The following is an 18941-nucleotide window of genomic DNA, read 5'->3' on the forward strand; positions in this document are numbered from 1 at the left end:
ATTTTTGCATGGTTTAAAACTATGCAGAGAAAGCAGAGCTTAGCAAGTGTCCTTGGTATCCAGAAAGAAAATTTGGGATAACCATGCATTTAATAAAATAAAGTTTGAATTTGGGAAAAAACACCATACATTGCTTTGTATTTTACTGCTTTTTAGAATAATTGTTGCTTAATTATCCCTGAAAAATGCGTAGTTACCCCCAATTTTCTTTTTGGAATCCAATAGCCCTTCCTGAGATCTGTTTTCCCCGCATAGTCAAAAACCACACAAAATACTTCTTTATTAGTAGACACCGTCCTTAAATCTTTCCAAAGGCAGGTACCATGTTCAAAGTAAAGGGGTGACAGTATCCCTAGGGGGGAGGGGGGGGGTACTCCGGTTTAAATGTGACAAGGAGGTGCGAATCTAGCCTCCCACGCAGTCGTTTTTAGGGGACTCATATTACCTCCTCCCCACAAATGCCTGCTCACCCAAGCACCACATTCCTTTCTGCCGCTAAGCCAATCACAGTGAACCTTCTAAAATCTGGAAGGTTGACCTTGACCTCAGAACGCCTAAGTCTTGCGGGAACAGTGAAAAACTTCACGGCGGAGACAGAATTTGACCAAGCTTACGTAAGCTTTCAGCACCCTGTGCCCTACGTTCAAAAAATCTTGTTGAAATGCCTATCAACTGACTGCAATCAAAGAATTTATGACACGAAATAGCGATATTTTTGTCAATTTGCCAACTGGTTACGCAAAGTCGCTTTAATATTTATCGAGCTTTGCCTTCAATCTTGTCGACCTTGTTGGTGTGGAGGAAACCGAAATATAACCTGATATGTTGGTAAACTTTAAAGCTTTTGCAGTTGAAATTCGCTTTGTTGTTGCAATTTGTTCAGGGGCATGTGTGACATTTTCCACAAGGACCACAAGTTGATCGGCTCTTGGTCAATTAACTTTCTGTTTAATAGTCTTCAATGGACTGATAAATACTGCAGATCTCCCCTTGATACCTTCTACATTCTTCTTTGCTTTCTCAAATTGACTTAATCTCTCGTAGCACTTCGTAAAAACAAACAAATCTGCTCCATAGTTTCCGCACCAGTAAGAGGTGATAGGCACTTCTTCTTCATCATTTTCACCGACTGTCAACTCGATCAGGCGGGAAGATCGATTACACTTTCCCAAAGATTTTGACTCTCACAACAGATAACAAGGTCAAAATGTCACACAAGAAGCACTTGTATTCACATTCGATATTTGTTTTGGAGTTTCAGCCATGACCAGCCATTCCAGAAGTGACAAATAAAGATATATTCCAACTCCGCATCTCTCAAGACTGTACCAGAGACTGTACAAAGCTTGCGGGAAACGGAAGCGGCCATTGTAACCAGCAATATGATTTGATGACATTAGACAATGCCTCAGTGGTGATTGGCTAGGGTGCTGGGGGAGTAAAACAATGGGAAAGGAATGTGGCGCTTGGGTGGACAGGCATTTGTGGGGAGGAGGTAATACGAGTCCCCTAAAAATGACTGCGTGGGAGGCTAGTGCAAATCAAATCGTAAATTAACACCCCCAAAAAATCCCTTGGACTTGAAGCTATTAGCTATTCAAAGCTACTCTGTAAATTCGAGGATAAATAAAGTTTATGTATGTATGTATGTATGTATGTAAGCGAAAACCAAAGAAATCCCCTGAACCAAAATTAAACCCCCCAAAAAATCCCTGGTGAGATGAAACTACCCCAAATATACTAGCCTAAATTTTCTTACCAAAAAAATCCCAAAGTTGTGAATTTCAAACCCAAAAAAACCTTCGTACAGCATCCCCATCATTTTTAACCCAGAGTACCCTCCTGGGCCAGTAACCGGGAAATAATTGCAAATTTCCATAATTTATCAAAAAAATGCATCTTAAGTTTTCAACTCCATAAAACTAAGTGCTTACTTAACAAGCAAATCTTTCAGCGAGTTTGAAACTTTTTGGCATTACACATTCACAGCCAGTAAAAGATAGTACTGGATAAAAGAAGGTAAAGACACGAAATCACTACTGCAAAGGAGGTTTGGAAATGTGACCATAAAAATTGGTGAACTTTTGCTTTGAATCTCCAAGAACTACTACACTCAACCTACGTCACGTATGACCAGTATTTGCGAGAATGAAATGAACATTTGAATTCTTCTTTGTAATATCCAGCATTTGAATGAAATCTTGAACATTTCTCCTGAAATCTGCCGTAATGTAAAGAATAATAATTCATAGCTGAAATCTTGTTGGCGATGTTCAAAACTGACAGGTAAATTTCAAAACCCCGTTCAAATTTTAAAAATTCATGGGTGACATTGGTTGACTGTAAGGATTTGAGAAGCTCTATCAAACTTTGAGCGTTTCATCCAATTTTTTTTTTTCCGGGATCAATTCCCGTTCCCAATCCGCACGGTCCACTCCATCTTAGCCCCCTTCCGTGCGTGGACCCGCGAAATTCAAATTTTCAAAAAGTTCCAGAAGTGAAAAATGTTACAGTAATTTTAAAATTGCAATTGTTTTAATAATTCAGATTCTTAGTTGAAAGGATTTGGAATTCTGACGTTTTTCATTCTGAAAAGTGTTCACGTGCGTTTTAAACGCTTTAGCTCAACGGACAGTTCCTGAATAAACAAATACAGAAGCTGAAATGAAAATAAAATGGTCTCAGAGGTCAGGGGTCAGCCTAAAATAGATTAGTTTAAACTTTTACGTGTTTTCCAATCAAATGTCAACCATAACTGAACTTTGATGTCCTGTATATTACTAAAATAAAAGTTTTTTTGTTTCGCTTACCTCAGGTAGTAGTTCCAGCGCAACTCCCGACTGGTAGGTTGAATTAGTCAGATTAAAACACCAAGTTGGTACCGCAGAGATACAAATACCTTAAACAAAAGAGAACCCTATATTATTTTTCACGCTTGTAGCACGAAAAAGACAATATAAATAAAGTGAAAATTAAAAAAAAAATCAATTCAAAATACCTTTTCACAGTCAAACACGAAAAATTTTTAACCACGTTGAGTTATGATGCCCGCAAAGAACGTTGGGTGTTGAAAGTCTGTCACGTGTTCCAAACGTCACAAACCTCGTTCCCAGGGACCACATCAGAATCAAAATCAAACAAATGTGGAAACAAAAAAGTATTTCAGAACGGAAAAGTTTCCCGAGCAAAAAATTGGAGGTTTTTAAAACAAAACTTGAAGTACTGCAAATAACTTTATTTATCCACAGAGCAAGAGATAACATGAGACAATCCACTCCACCAAGTCAGTGTTGGCACAAGAGTCCATCTTCTTGTCCTGTGCACCTTCACATACCACTTTTGGCTGACCACTTTCTCCTCACACCTCAATGAACCTCAAAGGGGCTCTCAGAGGGTGGGGCAGAGTAAACTCTGGCACTGAGGTTAAATAACTTTACAGTTGGCAAAAGTTAATGATAGCGCAGTCAATACACAAAAGAAAACAACAGTGAAAAACAAGGTGTAATCATCGATCAAAAACCAATTTGGAAAAATCAATTACAGGGTAATGCCCTGCTAATCTAGTCTGACAAGTGACCAAATGATTACTTTTCTAACAAGTGGATGCAAAATTTTACCCCACTACTTTCCTTTGTTCAATGCAAGTTCATAACATAAAAACATAGCAACTACCTAACAGAAAATTTCCTTCTTATGCAAATGCTCATGCAAGTCATTCTTTTGTCTTACCTCCTCAGTAAAACTTTGCAACAGTTTTTGTTTGTTGTATGCCAGCTATGTTTCATGTTCATGGTGTGACCAAGTTAGTCACCTAGGAAGAGCACTATCAAGAAATTCCAGAATTGAAAGTCCTTTTTACCAAATCAAAATCAAAATGCCTTGCTGAAGAAATGCGCGAATAGCAAAACCTCACAAAAGACTTTGAATGCCATTTAGGTATTTGGGATTATACTTGACAGATAAAAGAACCATTCTTTATCACTTGATACAACAATAATGGCGTCAAAAACATGCCTAAATATCTGAGCAAGTTATGGCCATTTTCTTGACATAATAGGTTACCACAGCAACAGCATAGCCTGTTAAAAAGGCCGCTAATTTTACCTGTAATAAGTGGTTTTAACTCTAAAACAAGCTTTGCGACCCCTCATTTTATATTAAGGGACTAGAATGAGCATGTTGAGATACACTTTTTTGCAAAGTGTAAAAAAAATTCTACTATATGGGTTCAGACAGCTTAAATTTTCAAAAAAATAAGGTGGTTCTGAACCCCTTCAGTAGAATTTGTTTAAACTTTGCAAACAATTACAGTTCCATAAGGTAAAATGGGGGACACAGAGCTCGAATTTGAGTTATAACCACTGGCAGGTAAAATAAGGGGTCTTTTTAACAGGTTATGCTGTTGCTGTGGTAACCCATTATGTGGAGAAAAGGACCATAACTTGCTTAACAATATTAATGCTTTTTTGGTATCATTATTACTGATAAAGAGCGGTAGTTTCAATCCCTCAAAGTGTAAAAGCTGGAAAGTAATGGACACCGGCACCAGTCACCTTAATAACATTAATTTTTAGAATCAACTAAATAAATATACTTCAAAAACAAACCAGACAACTTCCAAAGCAGGGCCTTAAACCTCACTCTGAGAAGTACAAAATATAGAAAGGAAAAAAGGACCTTGCAGACAATTTCATATGCTTACAGTTGCTATAACACAAAGCAATTTTTATGTACACAACAAAACTACATCTGCAGGTTCCAGAAACAATGCCTTGTGTGTATTGGTAAAAGCACATGTAGTGAAAACATTAATTCCTTTATTAAAATTTCATTTTAAAAGTTACTGTGAATAGGAACAATTTAATAATTTATACTCTCTTTGAATCAGAAACATAACAGGTTTGTCAGTATCAGCACAAGATATGATATCGAGAATGCTTGTTCATGCATCACTTGTGCATAGTGTCATCTGTTCATCCACAGCCCAGTGTGACAAGATAATAAGATAATAATAGGAATACTTTGTAAAGGTGTTGTTTCTTCTCAGCATTTGACATTTACATTTTGAAATAATTTGGGCTTTCTTGTGAGGGAAGAGAGAGGGGGGGGGGGGGGGGGGCTGCTCAGGCAGGTTAGTGATAGGGAGGTGCGAAGACCTTTCTCCAGTTTAAAATTAGCAATTTAAGGGGCAAAGAAAGTTGTGTCCCTGGTTTTTTATGAATTAGGTGTGACATTTTGTATTGTTATAAAGCAGTGAGGCTTTTATTTTGTAAGTTATTAACAGATACAACGTTCACTTTTGTGGTTTTCCTGAATAAACATTTATCACTCCCTACTATGAAAGAATGGATGTAGTCTGCCTGAAGTTTGTGACAGCTGCATAATGAGTGAATACTCAGATGGAAGAAATATTTCACACCCTTTTGATTTTTTTTTTGTCAGTTTCCTTGTGGGTTATTTTCTACGGTGTTGTTCTTTTTTTGCGCCTAGTTTTATCCTAGAAACAGTATTTTTTTGGGTCTAAAAATTTGGCCTCATTTGCACTGCCCATCACTAGTATATTTGAGTACCCCCTCCACCCCCCTCCTCCTGGGTGTGGGCGTGGCTTACTGTGATTATCTCTCAATTTAATATGCAGATAGTAAATGAACTTGATCATCTGAAATGAACTTGATTAGTCTGAGAAACTCTGAACTTCATTGTTGTAGGAAGGTATATTCAGATTAAAAACACAAGGACTGACTTGTCTTACGAGTTTGAAACGCAACAACTAAAGTGAACGCAATTCCTGTTATTGACGGCCTGGCACTAAGCTAGGTATGGCTTGGCTTGTTTAGGCCTCGGCGTTTCTCGGATTGTTGATCGATACAAGCTGCGCTGCATGTTTTGATCGCAGTCGATTGAATGAACCAGCAAAAGCAGAACTTTAGTTCTTTCGCTTGGACCTTCTTTTGATGCACGGCGAGATAAAAATCACCTTTGGAGGTGAGCAGAACTTCACCTTTCTTGCACCATTCTTTCGTTTGAGTTTTGCAGCCAATTTACGTTTTGTCGCTGATTTCAATATCGTCTTTAACGCTGTGCATTTTTCAGCAGTCTTACACTGACCGTTTTTGACTATCTCTTCCTCAGCAAAAGGCACAACAAGCTTGCTATTTCGCTGGCGTTTGTTTGAAGCCGCTGCCTTCGGTGTATTTTTAAGTTGAGGAGTGTCTTGCAAATATTCGCTGGCCAGTGAAGAAATGTTCCGCAACTTTGCCTCTTTTGTAACGTAACCTTTCATTTTTTCACGAGAATAAGCCTCCAGAAAATTTTTTCCTTTCTCATGTATCAGAAACGACCCATTAAGACCAATTCCGCTAGCGTGCGTGAGCAAACCAGAACTGAGCGCTTTACGAATCGCGGACTTGACAACTGGTGAAGATAACTTGATCACTTCGTTTGTCTCTTCATTAAAAATCTCCTCCAAGTACTTCTCGATATGTTGTCTTGAGGTTCCTTGATCTTCTCCATTGGCGAGCAGTTTCACGGCCTCAAGGACATGTGGAACACAATCCTCCAACTGTACCTTTCGTTGTCTTGTGGTGGGAGACATCTTGGTTCCACGTGCAATCTCGCTTTTTGAAAATTGCGCGCGCCCCCGTGTCTGGTGTTTGTCTCGATGACGTCATAAATCCAAGTTATTAAATTAATTATTAATAAATAGTAGATAATAACACAAATTAATGATTTTTGTAATTGCAATTAAAATGTACAACTCAAACCGATACACTGCGAGCAGCGCATTATTTTCGTTGGTTCGAAGCGCACGGTCTTCCACCGAATGGGAACATTATTAGCTGACAACTTATGTCACAGGTTTTGTTTACACCAGTGCTAACCGGGCTCGAAAAATACGCCCCTGGAGCGCAACTAATTTTCTAATACTTGAAACCTGAACACACTGTAATACTGTAAAGTTAGCACACTAGCATACTGGTCCAAACATTTTTCTGTTCAAATCTGAGGAATCGTGTTTTTAATTTTCCATACATTTGTCTGTAAAACCTTCTCAAACCATGGTCTGTGTTGAGTGCGAGAAAAATTTACAGACAAATATATGGAGAAAAACTGTAAGTGGCCTTAGCTGTAGTGTTTCCCAGCTATTTTCCACTTTGTTTCCGTGTAATATGATTACTCGTTTGTTTGTCTTCTTTTTGTAATAGTTTTTTTCGCATGACAAAGCTCAATAAAATAAAATACAAACCTAAAACAGTGATCATACCCTGTACAACTCAGAGTAAACCACTCCTTGGCCAGGCATCGCAAGTTTACAATTCGTAGCTTTCAAATAGCGGTACAACTGTAGCCCTCCTGAGTGAGTGGGAGAAAAAATAATGGCTGTTGGGCCGCCCTCAAGAAACATAATGACATACTACTCTTCAAGGAAAACACGGAATTAATTTTATTTTTGCTAAAATGCTCTCAATATTCATAAGATAAAGCCTTAAGGAGACGTACTGGTGAGAAATACTTCGATCAGTGTTGCGAAAGCTAAAAGAAAAATTTCTTCTCAATATTAAACGATGATATAAAGATTTCAAATCTGTCCTCTTCGCTCAGTAACTTTGATGTGTGTTTCTCTGTTTTGAAGTTTGTTCACTGGCACAGACGCATGTATTACCCGGCACGGTTCCTGGTGAAAATAAAAGCGTGGATTCGTCTTCGCTGCTGAATATTTTAACTACTAGTTGACGCATCTTGTAACTTCAGCCATTTGTTAATTAAACTGTTGTTGTTTATCGGACACTGATTCTCCATTTCCTTAACCAATCAGGTTCAGTTTGTCTAAAGAAGCTCTGAAAATCCAAAACCAAACAATGCGTGTGAGTGAAATTGCACAATATAACATTATAAAGTCAATAAACGATAGAATGAAAAATAGCTCGAAAATGGACGAGACCAATATTTTCCCAATACGGACTGAACAAGCAAAGTTCAGTAAGGTTTTTACTTTATAGACATTCCCGGTTGCTACTTGCTAGAAGGAAAGTAAAACTCCGATTTATGTATATATAACGTTTTGAACAGTTCCTACTTCATTCGCTTAAATTAAAACACTTTGGCTTCGTTTTTTTTTCTTTTGTCAAAACTGAAACACTTTGCTTCTTTCAAACGCTCGTTGTAACGCAAGTGGTCCATCCGTATAGGAAAATTCAGATCGCTCAGGGAGCCAATCAAAATGCTCTTTTTCAGCGCAGAGCGGTTCAGCTATATAATAAAAGGCAGAACATTAGACTGCAAGCGGTCCCTTTCTCATGGATAGTCGAGAGGTCGCGCAAAATAGCCAAGCGCGAAAAAACTGAAGCAAACGAGCGGAGGGGGGCTTGGGGAGAGGCTCTTCTCGTTTATTTCTCTTCGCTCCAGTCTCGCTGCGCTGTGAGTGCACCCTCTCGACTCACTAGAAAGGGACTACTTGCAGTCTAGCAAAACATCGCTTTCATTAATTACCTTGCTTCAAGAATCTGCTGTTCTAATCTTTCCTGTTTGAGTGAAAGATGAATGCCAGTTAATACACATATCAGTTAAAAAAATGAAGTAATAAAATCACAAACCACTTCCCGAACACGTGTTGTTACCTTGACATTTTCATTCCTAGTACGGTACATTCGTCCCTGCAAATCGTCAATCTGAACCTTGATCCCAGCCGCATTATGCCACACTCGGATCACACGGTCATCGCCGCCAGCGGTGGCCAGGTAACGAGAGCTGGGGTGCCACGCAATGGCTGTGATGGCATCTTGAAGAGCAATGTAAAAAAAAGCAATCAGAAAAAATAACATTCAGATCATGAGAGTAAAAGGGTTAAGTTTTAGAGCAGACATCTAGGATCTAGTAGTAGGAGGTTCAAGTTTTTTTTAGCTGACTGGAACACTTAATGGGAACCCTGATACTAAGTCATATTCAACGCTGGCCTTACCTCCATGCACATCCTCTAAAAACTCCTCCAAGTGTCCATTTTCTGTATTAAAAATTCCCACAGACCTTCCCATGGTGATAGCAGTCACATATGCATCCGGGGACATGTTAATCAGCATGTTGTCATAGACATTAAATGAGGCATCATAGATTCCAGTTATCAGCAGATGGGGGTCTTGCTTCTTGGTAAACTCCACTAAAGAAATATGATTTAATGAATATTCATCCTTAATCAATTAATTCACATCCTATCCTAGGATTCTAAAATACAAAAGCTGTGAAATTCCAGTGCTTCTAGAGAAAAAAAAGGAATTAAAATGGTCAAAAATCATTCTTTATTGGAAAGGATAAATTTCTGACCATTCATAAACTTGCTATTTTGTTCTGACAAAAAATGTTTAAGGACGATCTATATCCTTCCCCAAGATGATGACAATAAATATTGGTATACTTAGTGAAAGTCATACATTTAAGATTTTGTCCGACATGGGGAACGTTTTGGTTAGCTATTGGGCAATGACTGACGGTTATTTAAATTTTTGAAGACAATATTCATGAGGCCTTGGAGAAACTGTTGAGTAGCCAGTGTAGCAGGGGACTTGGTTGAAAGGGAAGATTGCATTTGCAATATGGGAGTGAAGGATAACGGGGCAGAATAGCTCTGTGAGACACGTCAGGTCAGGGAAGCTGAAGGGTGTTAGTACTCCAGACTGCTCCCTCACACACTAACAACTCACCATCAATGTCCCATATCTTCCAAGTTCCATCCTTTGAAACAGTTGCCATTCTGAGCAAAGAAGAAAGGGAAAAAATAAATGTTCAAAATTCACCTTTTCATTTGGCAAACTGGAAACACTTGGTCAATCCATCTTTCTGGTTTACAATTTTCTGAAATCAATTCATGACAATGAAAAGGAAAACAGAATTCATACCAGTCAAAAACATTCACACCACAAATGCAAATGCAGCAAATTGGCAGGGTAATTTTGGTTTGGACTTCTGTTTTCATTTGCCTTATAAACTGATTTACCTAACTTTTGAGCAAAGGGAAGACAAAAAAAGCAAGAATGTGTTTCTCAAACTCCCAAAAAGATTTTTGATCTGAAAAATTACTTTACAAGCACAAAATTTGTTACCAAAAATTCAATTTTTGATAATTTTGAAAGTATAGACATTTTCATGTTCATACGACAGTTAAAATATGGTACAGACCCATGGAAAAGTGGTACTGTACCCATAATTTTTGTAAAGAAATGCCTGTACTGTTTTGGCTCCATGGGCACCTATGGTGGTGCCTTTTAGGGTGTTGAGCCGAAAAATTTGAAAGGAAGTAAAAATCCTTATGAATTGTCAAATTGTCAGTTAGTGTATTGTTTTAGAGTTGGTACCTCTTAGGGGTAAAAAATTTTTTGGATCATGCCCACAAAAAGGAATTCTGGTACCTCTAAGGGGTTCTTTTCAAAATTTTTGACGATCACCTGCATCACTTTTATACGGTAGTCCCTCCCAGGAGTGTAAGCAGGAATATACGATGAAAGCATTAAGGCATTAAAGTAACTCAGTCAGTAATTTAGACATGTACCTTGTTGAGTCTGCTGAAAAACTAAAGTGATAAACACCAGCTGTGTGACCTTTGAGCTCCATCGCTCTTGACACCTGTAACAAGTCATTTGGTGTAATTTACAGACTTGCAAAGAAACAGGCAGATTGATGTTTATGTTTTGTAAGATATCTAAAATATGCATGACTTAAAATATTAATCACTGTGGATTGCACACAAAGTGGGGAGGTCTAGGGTTCTGTTGACAATGAATATGGACCTGAGTGGTATGTTGATGATCCAAAATAAATGCTGAGAAAGACACCCCACAAATAACAATGGTCTTAATTTGGATTTGTGAACACCTTTTTCAAAGCTTTAAAAAGGCTCAATGGAGAAAGATGAAGTTAATTAAATTAACACAATGTAAATTAATGCCGCTTAATTTCATGCAACATTAATTTTCTATAACACAGTAATGAGAAGTCACCTGCTTGAATTCATCAGACTTGGTGAACTCCACCACCCAGAGTTTAACATCAGGAGTAAAACCTACAACAAATCAAGGAAACAGAGTAAAAATGTTCAAACATTTTTGGGGAGCAGGGATGGCGTGAGAGTATTCATCACCCACCAATGTGGCCCTTACGTGGGTTGAGTTTGTTGTTGGTTCTTGTCCTTGCTCTGAGACGTTTTTCTCCAGGTACTCCAGTTTTCCCCTCTCCCCAAATCCAACATTTCCAAATTCCAATTCAATCTGGATTATTTTCAAGCACTTTATCATGAACCTCTGGCTTGGGAGATAATTATGCAAGAACTCCCCGTGTTATTGATATTTAATAGAAAACATTTAAACATGTTTGGCTCTGGAGGCCTCTTCTTTATAAAAAAGGAGAGATGCTCAATGCCGCTACGACATCTCGCCTTGAAACACCTGCACCACTAAGAATCAATGACACACCTGCTGAGGCCACAAATTTGCCACAAGGGGATATACACGCAAAACTGTTGTTCATCTGACGAGTGTCAATTATAGACAGTACTTCCCCTACAACAAATCAACACACACCAGTTAGTGGTAATGTCACCTTGTTTAACACTTTCAGTTCTATACTATAGTCATTATTCAGTTCTCCATAAAGGTGAAATGGATTTCTGACTCCATAAATAAAGTGTAGGTAAAACATATTAATTCCTTGTTAAGTGAGGAACTCGGTGGCCAAGAAAGCCAATAGTCCCCACTTGACAAACAATGTTGAATTTTAAGTTCTAGAGTGCTCTTCTAAAAGTTTGAGACAAGGTTTGCAAAATTTGACACTTTGTGATTTATTTTCTTTAACAAAAATTGTACAGTCATTTACTGAGAAGTGGAGACTAAAAGCTTCAGCAAACACATACCCTTGAGATTCCAAAGGATGATAGTTGTATCCCTGGAGCAAGACATGATAAACTTGCCACTGGAGGCCACAGCAATGTTGATGATCTCAGTTGAATGTTTGACTGGAAAGTCAAATTCCCCAGTAATGGAAGCTCCTGACCCATCCTTCTTTTTATTCACCTTAAATACACGGATTGTGTTCCCATTTGCTAAAGCAGTAATAAAAGCTCTGTAAAATAAGAATATATGTATTGTAAGAGTTTATCAACAATTACAACCACAAGTACTGCTACAAATATTTGAATACAGACGCCTAAATCTTGAAGAAAAGTGGTGGAAAAGGATACAAAGATTGGGTAAAAGAGAGGACCGAGGCTGTCACGGGGGGAGTAGGATGATATAAGATTGTCTTTTGACTGACTGCAACCAAGGACTTTTTTGGATCTTAATACACAATTAACAAGTTCAATTAATTTATTTTAAACAGAACATTAACTTTAACGGAATATTAAGAGACTTGAAAGATTAACTTTATTTTCCATTGTGAATGCAGCACTATTGTGCCCCAAACTCCAACACTGTAGATTTGTCCTTTACCTTTAATTTTAAGGGAGAACTGGTATTCTATTTAACAATCATCTATTTTTATTCCCATCAATACACCAGGGCCTAGTTGTTCAAAGCCCCATTATGGTAATCCTGGATTAACAGCAACTTTGGTTCGAGTTTAATTACACAACAATAAAGATTTTTCAAAAAGAGTTTTGTCCCTCAGTTTTGACATTGACTCTTCTTTACTACTAGCTTAAAATTAGAGTTTAAAAACAATAACGAGCGAGCAGGAAACCTCAGTTAACTTTTAATTGTGTTAATCGGCTTTCAAACAACCGGGCCCAGCAGGTGATGTTCTTTATTATTTACTAAACTTTCATAAAGATGAAAACATTTCTCTTGAAGTAGATAAGACTGAAAGGTGTTTAAAATTAAATATGGGACTTTAACTTGTATGTTACGATCTGTTTCCCTTTTTGACACAGATTCAAAGGAAAGACATTTTGGTTGATTTTGTTAGCTTTCTTTTTGTTTATATCTTAAAGTTAAAATGTCTGACAACCAGAGATTAATGATATTTAGGGATGAAAATGAGAACTATGAGATACTGTCTGATCTTCTAAAATTAAAAAGAAAAAGAAAACACATCACAATCAGTTAAGGAGAATATTCAGAAATGAGAACTCAAGAATCATGAGATTAGGTTAATTTGTTATTAATTACAGATATTTTATAATGTAAATTTCTTTATCATCAACAGTTTAAATACTTAATACATGCTTTGGTTCAATTGAGTCGCAACAAACCTGAAGCGAACTGGTTGTTGTTGTTTAGTATCTTCGCTGTTGAGAAGACAGTAGGAAAGGATTTAACTTGTCAACTTAATTTAGTTTAGTTTGTTAGATAAATTGAAATTGCATTGGAGGGTTTTAATTAAATTTAGGAAAAAAGTTACTGAAAGTGAATAGAAAAGGCGTGAGATTTTACAGTAGTGGTGACGCCAGTTAAGTCTAGAAATGCATGTAGAAATATAAGCAAATATGGCAAATTTGGCAATTTTGATGAAATCTTGCGACAGAGTTGTCGATTTTGGCAGATTTGACAACTCTGACGAATTTGGCAAAATTTTGTCAAATTACCAAACTCATGCAAATTAGCTCAACACATATATCCTGCTAGCAGAGTCACTTCGATCATCCCTAGATAAGCTGATTTGGCAATTTTGGCCAATTAAATGGCAACTGTGACTAATTTGGCGAAATTTAGTCAAATTGCCAAACTTACGCAAATTAGCTCAACACATAGAAGCCAGCCATTGATGACAAATTTGGCGACATTTCGTCAAATTCACCGAACTGCTTGACTAGATAAAGTTTGGGCAAATAAGTCAAACAGCCAACATATACAGATTAGCTCAACACATAGTAGTTTGCTATGTTGATGGATTGCTTTTGGGGAATCTGACAAACCTGAAAAATTGGCGGGAATTTCGTCACATTGACCAGACTGCCCCCCACCCCCCCCCCCCTCCCAAAAAAAATAATGTATACCTTATCCTTTAAACGTGAGTCCACAAGTAACATTGTAGTACCTAAAGTGTGCCCATTATTACAAAAACCTTTTCGCCCACAGAGTCTATTATGCTTGAATCTCAGCCTTCCGCAAAACACCAAATTCAACTTTTGCAGACAAGACTTAGTGTAAAATTCTAAAACTAAATTTGCACACATTAACAATACCACAGTGAACACATACATATGAAAGAACACTTTTGGGGTACTAAGTTCTGAACCTGTATGCAAGTGCCTGCTTTACTAAAGGAAGGTGCTCCCTCAGTTTCAACACAGTGTGGCAGGGGCCCACAATTCATCGCCTGACTATAATTAATAAAGCTAATACCCTGTATAGATTCCTTGTTACCGTGTTTGCATTATAGTGTTACAGGGGTGAGAGTGAAATTCCGCTGGGATGTAGGACAAGTCAGTATGGGTAAAGCTGCAGGAAAGGGGATGAGTAGTCGTAAATTAGACCAGTCTCAGCTTCCTGTCTCAGATTTCAGATGGAACTCCTCAGGTTGGCAAGACAATCCTTTAAGGGATGGAAACCTGACAGAAAATCCTGATCCTCTACCTTTGTGTAATGGGGGTTGATACAATGCAATTGCAGTGACATTCGGCACTCCAACAACAAAATCAAAGTGGATGGAAAGAGAACATCATAGCCCCGTGTGCTTATTCATAGAGTGACTGAAGTAGTTTCAAACATAACACCTCACTTCAGACAGAAAATAAAACACAGTAGCTCTAACAGAGGGATATTTTATTCAGACAGTTGCTTTTCCTCACTGTCCTCAATATATTAATTTATTATGTTACTAGTTTGTAAATTTTGTTTAAAAAAATCAAGGCATTTCATCATTGGTGATTATTTCCTTTATTCTCCTGACATGTTTAACCATGTTTAAAGAGAAATTAGATGTTAGTCACCACTGGAGTTTAAAGGGTTAATCAACTGGGTGTTGATTGATAGTGAAGAGAAGTTTGTGCTTTGTCTTTGTTGTTTGGTTTGGTTTGGTTTCTGTGTAAGTTGCTGTCTGCAAACAGACTCCACAATAATGCAAGTCTGGTCAGCACAAGTACTGTAAAACCTGCTGGTAATGCATAGTTCTTACCTTGTGTCAGGGCTAAACGTAACCTTTGTTCCATGGTCAAAGTCTACATTTGCTCGTATATATCTACAGGAAAAGAAAGGAAAACAATTTACACAAAATTTTTGATCATCTAAAAAATAAAATTTAAAAATAAAAACAATAATAATTTAGTCAGTATACTTATAATAAGCAAGCTGATGCTGTTGTGTAATACAGAAAAAAATATTGCTTGGGTCTAAGTTTCATTATAACCTTATTTTTATTCTTTTCAGCCACAGTATTTTAATGTTCTTCACAATGATAATACTATGACAAAAGAAGACTTCAAAGTCTAATCAAACTAAATTTAAAAAGAGTATGTAGAATTAAACATTCTCTTCTCTTCCTCCAAACAATGTCATCATGCCTTGAACACAGTACAGATTAAATGTAGCACAAGGGTGGAGCAACTTAGAAATGTTCTCTGAGCACAGAAGTCCATAAGAGATTAATCAGCAAAAACAAGAATGAGACAGAAAGAATGTTTTTTTACAGGCCTTGGTTAAAGTCAATTTATGAGTGGACTGTTTGAGCAGTCTGTATTGTAAAATTTTGAAAATTCAACTGAGAACCAATTTCGTTTATTACAGTACAGTTGGCCATATAATTGAAGATTTTCTTGAATCATAATTGAGCTTAAGATGTGCACTATCAAAAATAGTAGAGTGAAAATCCTGATACCCTGGGTTAATATATTTGTCCAGTAAAAATTGCATGAATTACAGCTTACTTATGTTCCTTCTCTTTAAAATCTTTTACACTCCATAGTCTCACTGTTCTGTCTAAAGTACAAATAAATTATCAATGGTAAGTTTAATTGCATTGAATTGATGTGACACCTGCAAAATACAACCATTTATTTTAAAACAAATATAAACCAAAATAGGCATACATAACTATAACAAAAATGACATTTTTCTGAATTGCAAGTAACTGAAAAAATAATTTTTAGGAAATGGCTAAGCATAAAAAATAAAAGCAATAAAAAAATAATAATTTCTTCAACATTCGTAATTCCAGTAGTGTAGGTCTGGTCAAATTAATTTTACTTAAGAGCAGCTGTCATTTTTCTGAAGCTACTGTGAAATGTAGTGAAGTATGTGGCCATCAATTATACAAGATGAGTTGATTTATCTGGTAAACAATAAATACAGACAACAGATTTGTTTTCTGCATCACTTCAAACCACAGACAATCTTCTTGAGATTTCCATGGTGCAATTTAGAAAACAATGAAATTAGAGCCTGTTAAATTTATCACTCAAATTGCAGCATATAGTGGACTTGTAGATTGAACTTGTCATGATTATCATGCACACTTTTTTCTGATTTATTTTGAAGAGCTTCCTTAATTATTTATTTCACTCTATCGCTAAAACATAAAGGCATTATTATTTTTCTGGCCAATAGAAATAAACTGTGAAGTACCTAAATTGAAAAGCGTTGAATCAAAATAGAATGAGAAATTTGTCTTGCCATTTCTTTTAAAAATTTATTACATTATGAACAAGCTGGACCATGACTACACTAATTGAAAGGAAATTTTGAACAAAAACAGAAAACTGTGGAACTTGTACTATAACGACTAAAAAAAAAATAATAATCTTGTGTTTGCTAATTTTATCCAATAAATCTTTACAAACCTGCCCACAATGAACCAAACTGAACCGAACTTAATGGGATAAGCTGATTAATTCAATTTCATGGAATGCCACAACCGAAAAGGGGATTCCGTGGAGGGAAAGCAGAACGTGAAATGTCTTGAAAATAAAAATCCTTCTCACTAAATGGAATTGAAAATCGTTAAGAAAAAATTACGAAAGAAACAAGAATTAAACCTCACAAAAGCTGTGTGATAAATAATAGATTGTTTATATCTACATACGTTTTAGATAAAGCCTTATTATATTGTAGCAGTGGATAGATGAATTCACGTGATGAATCAGCTACGTGTACATTTCTCAAAGAGCAAATGAAAATAATTCTCATATTCCTTTCTGATAACCTTGTGAAGTTGAAGCTAGGTATTTTCCATTCAAGCTGAACTCCAAATCAAACACATATCCTGTATGTCCTTTCAGAATAGCCAGCTGTCTGTGGTGGTTCTTTACCGCAGCAGTGCCACGCTTTCCTTTCGTCTGTTTTACTTTGTCTCTTTTTTCTCCGTTGGGTACCGGTTTCTCTTCCGGTTCACTCTTAGCAGTATCAGAGCTGTCCCCCTTTTCCTTTTTACTTTTATATCCAATATACAGAATAACTGCTAAGATAACAGCGGCTATTACAGAGGTTACTGTAATTGTCCCAAACCCAGCGACCTCCACGGCCGCCATCTTTGTACAGCACCTGGAGAGAGCCTCGCTTTGGACTCCACGCTATACCCGCTTTTTCACGCGCGCAAAACGATGCACGCACTTCAAATAACATCCTTGGACGAAGTAAACTTGTTGTGGGAAATAAAAATCCTAGCAAGCAGTGAAATTCTATGATCTACATAACACAGTAATAGCTTACCCGAAGAACTTGACATAATGTATTTTCCATTACTGCTAAATTCCACTCCTTCTACAAACGCATCGTGTCCGGACAACGAGGCTGCAAGCAGTGGATGGGTTACGCTAGGCATGTTGGTTCCTGTCACTTGAATTTTTATACTGGTTCTCTTCACAATTCCCAAATCCCTTTTAGCAGCCAGGATTTCACAGAGGCTACAGTTATACTAACGAAATTTCTCAAGACATAGATACAGACTTGTGTGTTGGATAAGTTTTACAATACCCGCTTGTCTCGGCGTTTATGGCTTAAAAGTTCCTGCTTCTCTCAAAAACAGCGTGGCGTGAAAATGATGAATTTAAAACAAGCAGGTTATGTGTAAGCCTTATAGCTTGGCATTTGGCCAATCAGTACACTAGTCCAGGCGCGCGCGAGTTTAGGTGTGTTTAGAGGAATTGCCACCAGTTAGAGGCATAAATTTCAACCAACCATATAATCTGAGGGATACAGCAGATGCATCGCTTGTAAGCTGCTGAGTGCGAAAACAAATCAGATTAATTATTTAGTCTTTTGTGGCTAAGGTTTACGATAACAGCAAATAAAATGGACTCTACAGTAATTAGGTGCAGGATGCTTGGCAAGACAAACAAAACATTCACTCTGAAATTCGGTTTTTTGGTTATACACAAAATAAAATTTTTGTTAGATTGTCTCAATATTTTTTTAGTTTTATTTCTTTACACTTCACTACGCCGCCACTCAAAACGATCCGAATTGAACACAGAAACTATCTTTTGGGTTTCTGAGATGATTTTAATTGCTGAAATGGAATTGAAATTACATTCTAAAACTTCAACATCGGTAAAAAGATATAGCATTAAGATAACAAGCAAAAGACAAAACTATTAATTCACCGCATTATTCAGATACAACACTTAATTCACCTACGACTTGATTCTCCGTCTCAAGTACTACAACATTTGAAAAAGAAACCAGAAAAAATATGTATATTTAAGATTTTTTTCCACGTAATGAAGTTTCCTGTTTTGATTTATATTGTTTAAGCATACCTTATTTACAATGTAGTAATGAGTGACCGGCTCGCCAAATGCTATAATATTGTTCAGTGTCGATCTTTAAATAACACCCGATATTTGAGCAAGGCTTGGACATTTATTTTTTCAGACGATAGTCTGATTGAAAGTACTCTTATAGCCATTACTTCTCTCAGCTAAGATTAAAGAAGAAAATTGGTTCTGATAATTAATCCTAAGAACAATACAAATTCTGCGATTTACTCAGTCACACCTGACATAAAAAAGGTTTCTATACTCC

The 18941-nt window shown here is 37.0% G+C and overlaps 2 protein-coding genes and 1 long non-coding RNA gene across 8 annotated transcripts in view; all 3 read right to left on the reverse strand.

Moving 5' to 3' along the window:
- LOC146452884 (uncharacterized) overlaps nucleotides 1-3063 on the reverse strand; it is a 10617-nt gene extending 7554 nt beyond the window's left edge. For 2 of the 3 annotated variants that reach the window (XR_014859646.1, XR_014859643.1), the window contains exon 1: nucleotides 2811-2976. This is a non-coding gene — a long non-coding RNA (uncharacterized LOC146452884). Of the gene's footprint in view, nucleotides 1-2810; nucleotides 2977-2998 lie in introns of those variants that run through there. The other variant, XR_014859644.1, reaches the window with a different exon arrangement.
- Nucleotides 3064-5421: 2358 nt separating this feature from the next.
- On the reverse strand, nucleotides 5422-6678 carry LOC146452885 (uncharacterized). Its single transcript, XM_085097670.1, has one exon. It carries the CDS (start codon nucleotides 6593-6595, stop codon nucleotides 5927-5929), a length of 669 nt encoding a protein of 222 aa, XP_084953796.1. The 5' UTR covers nucleotides 6596-6678; the 3' UTR covers nucleotides 5422-5926.
- Nucleotides 6679-7420: 742 nt separating this feature from the next.
- LOC146452886 (transducin beta-like protein 2) lies at nucleotides 7421-18784 on the reverse strand. 4 transcript variants are annotated; one of them, XM_085097666.1, is made up of 13 exons: nucleotides 17628-18784; nucleotides 15848-15899; nucleotides 15100-15162; nucleotides 13235-13270; nucleotides 11897-12105; nucleotides 11460-11546; nucleotides 10989-11050; nucleotides 10541-10614; nucleotides 9696-9745; nucleotides 8960-9154; nucleotides 8619-8779; nucleotides 8491-8522; nucleotides 7421-7838 (listed from the first exon to the last, which is right to left on the reverse strand). In XM_085097666.1, the coding sequence occupies exons 1-13, from the start codon at nucleotides 17737-17739 to the stop codon at nucleotides 7805-7807; spliced, it is 1167 nt and encodes a 388-aa protein (XP_084953792.1). In that variant the 5' UTR covers nucleotides 17740-18784; the 3' UTR covers nucleotides 7421-7804. The 4 variants fall into 4 exon arrangements, with proteins under 4 accessions (XP_084953792.1, XP_084953790.1, XP_084953793.1 ...); XM_085097664.1 differs by lacking the exon at nucleotides 17628-18784 and adding an exon at nucleotides 17122-17595; XM_085097667.1 differs by lacking the exon at nucleotides 13235-13270 and having other exon boundaries at nucleotides 17628-18732.
- Between the last annotated feature and the right edge of the window lie 157 nt (nucleotides 18785-18941).

This window comes from Pavona decussata, unplaced genomic scaffold (assembly GCF_977016875.1).
Source record: "Pavona decussata unplaced genomic scaffold, jaPavDecu1.1 SCAFFOLD_366, whole genome shotgun sequence".
In the NCBI taxonomy this organism is placed as follows: Eukaryota; Metazoa; Cnidaria; class Anthozoa; order Scleractinia; family Agariciidae; genus Pavona; species Pavona decussata.

What these genes read in the sequence shown, in the direction of transcription:
- LOC146452885 (XM_085097670.1), bottom strand. Translation starts at nt 6,595, where the DNA reads ATGTCTCCCACCACAAGACAACGAAAGGTACAGTTGGAGGATTGTGTT.
- LOC146452886 (XM_085097664.1), bottom strand. Translation starts at nt 17,446, where the DNA reads ATGGCGGCCGTGGAGGTCGCTGGGTTTGGGACAATTACAGTAACCTCT. An exon ending in CCTAGCTTCAACTTCACAAG is followed by an intron (nt 15,900 to 17,121) that starts GTTATCAGAAAG and finishes TTTGTACTTTAG; the next exon opens with ACAGAACAGTGAGACTATGG. An exon ending in TTTAAAGAGAAGGAACATAA is followed by an intron (nt 15,163 to 15,847) that starts GTAAGCTGTAAT and finishes CTTTTCCTGTAG; the next exon opens with ATATATACGAGCAAATGTAG.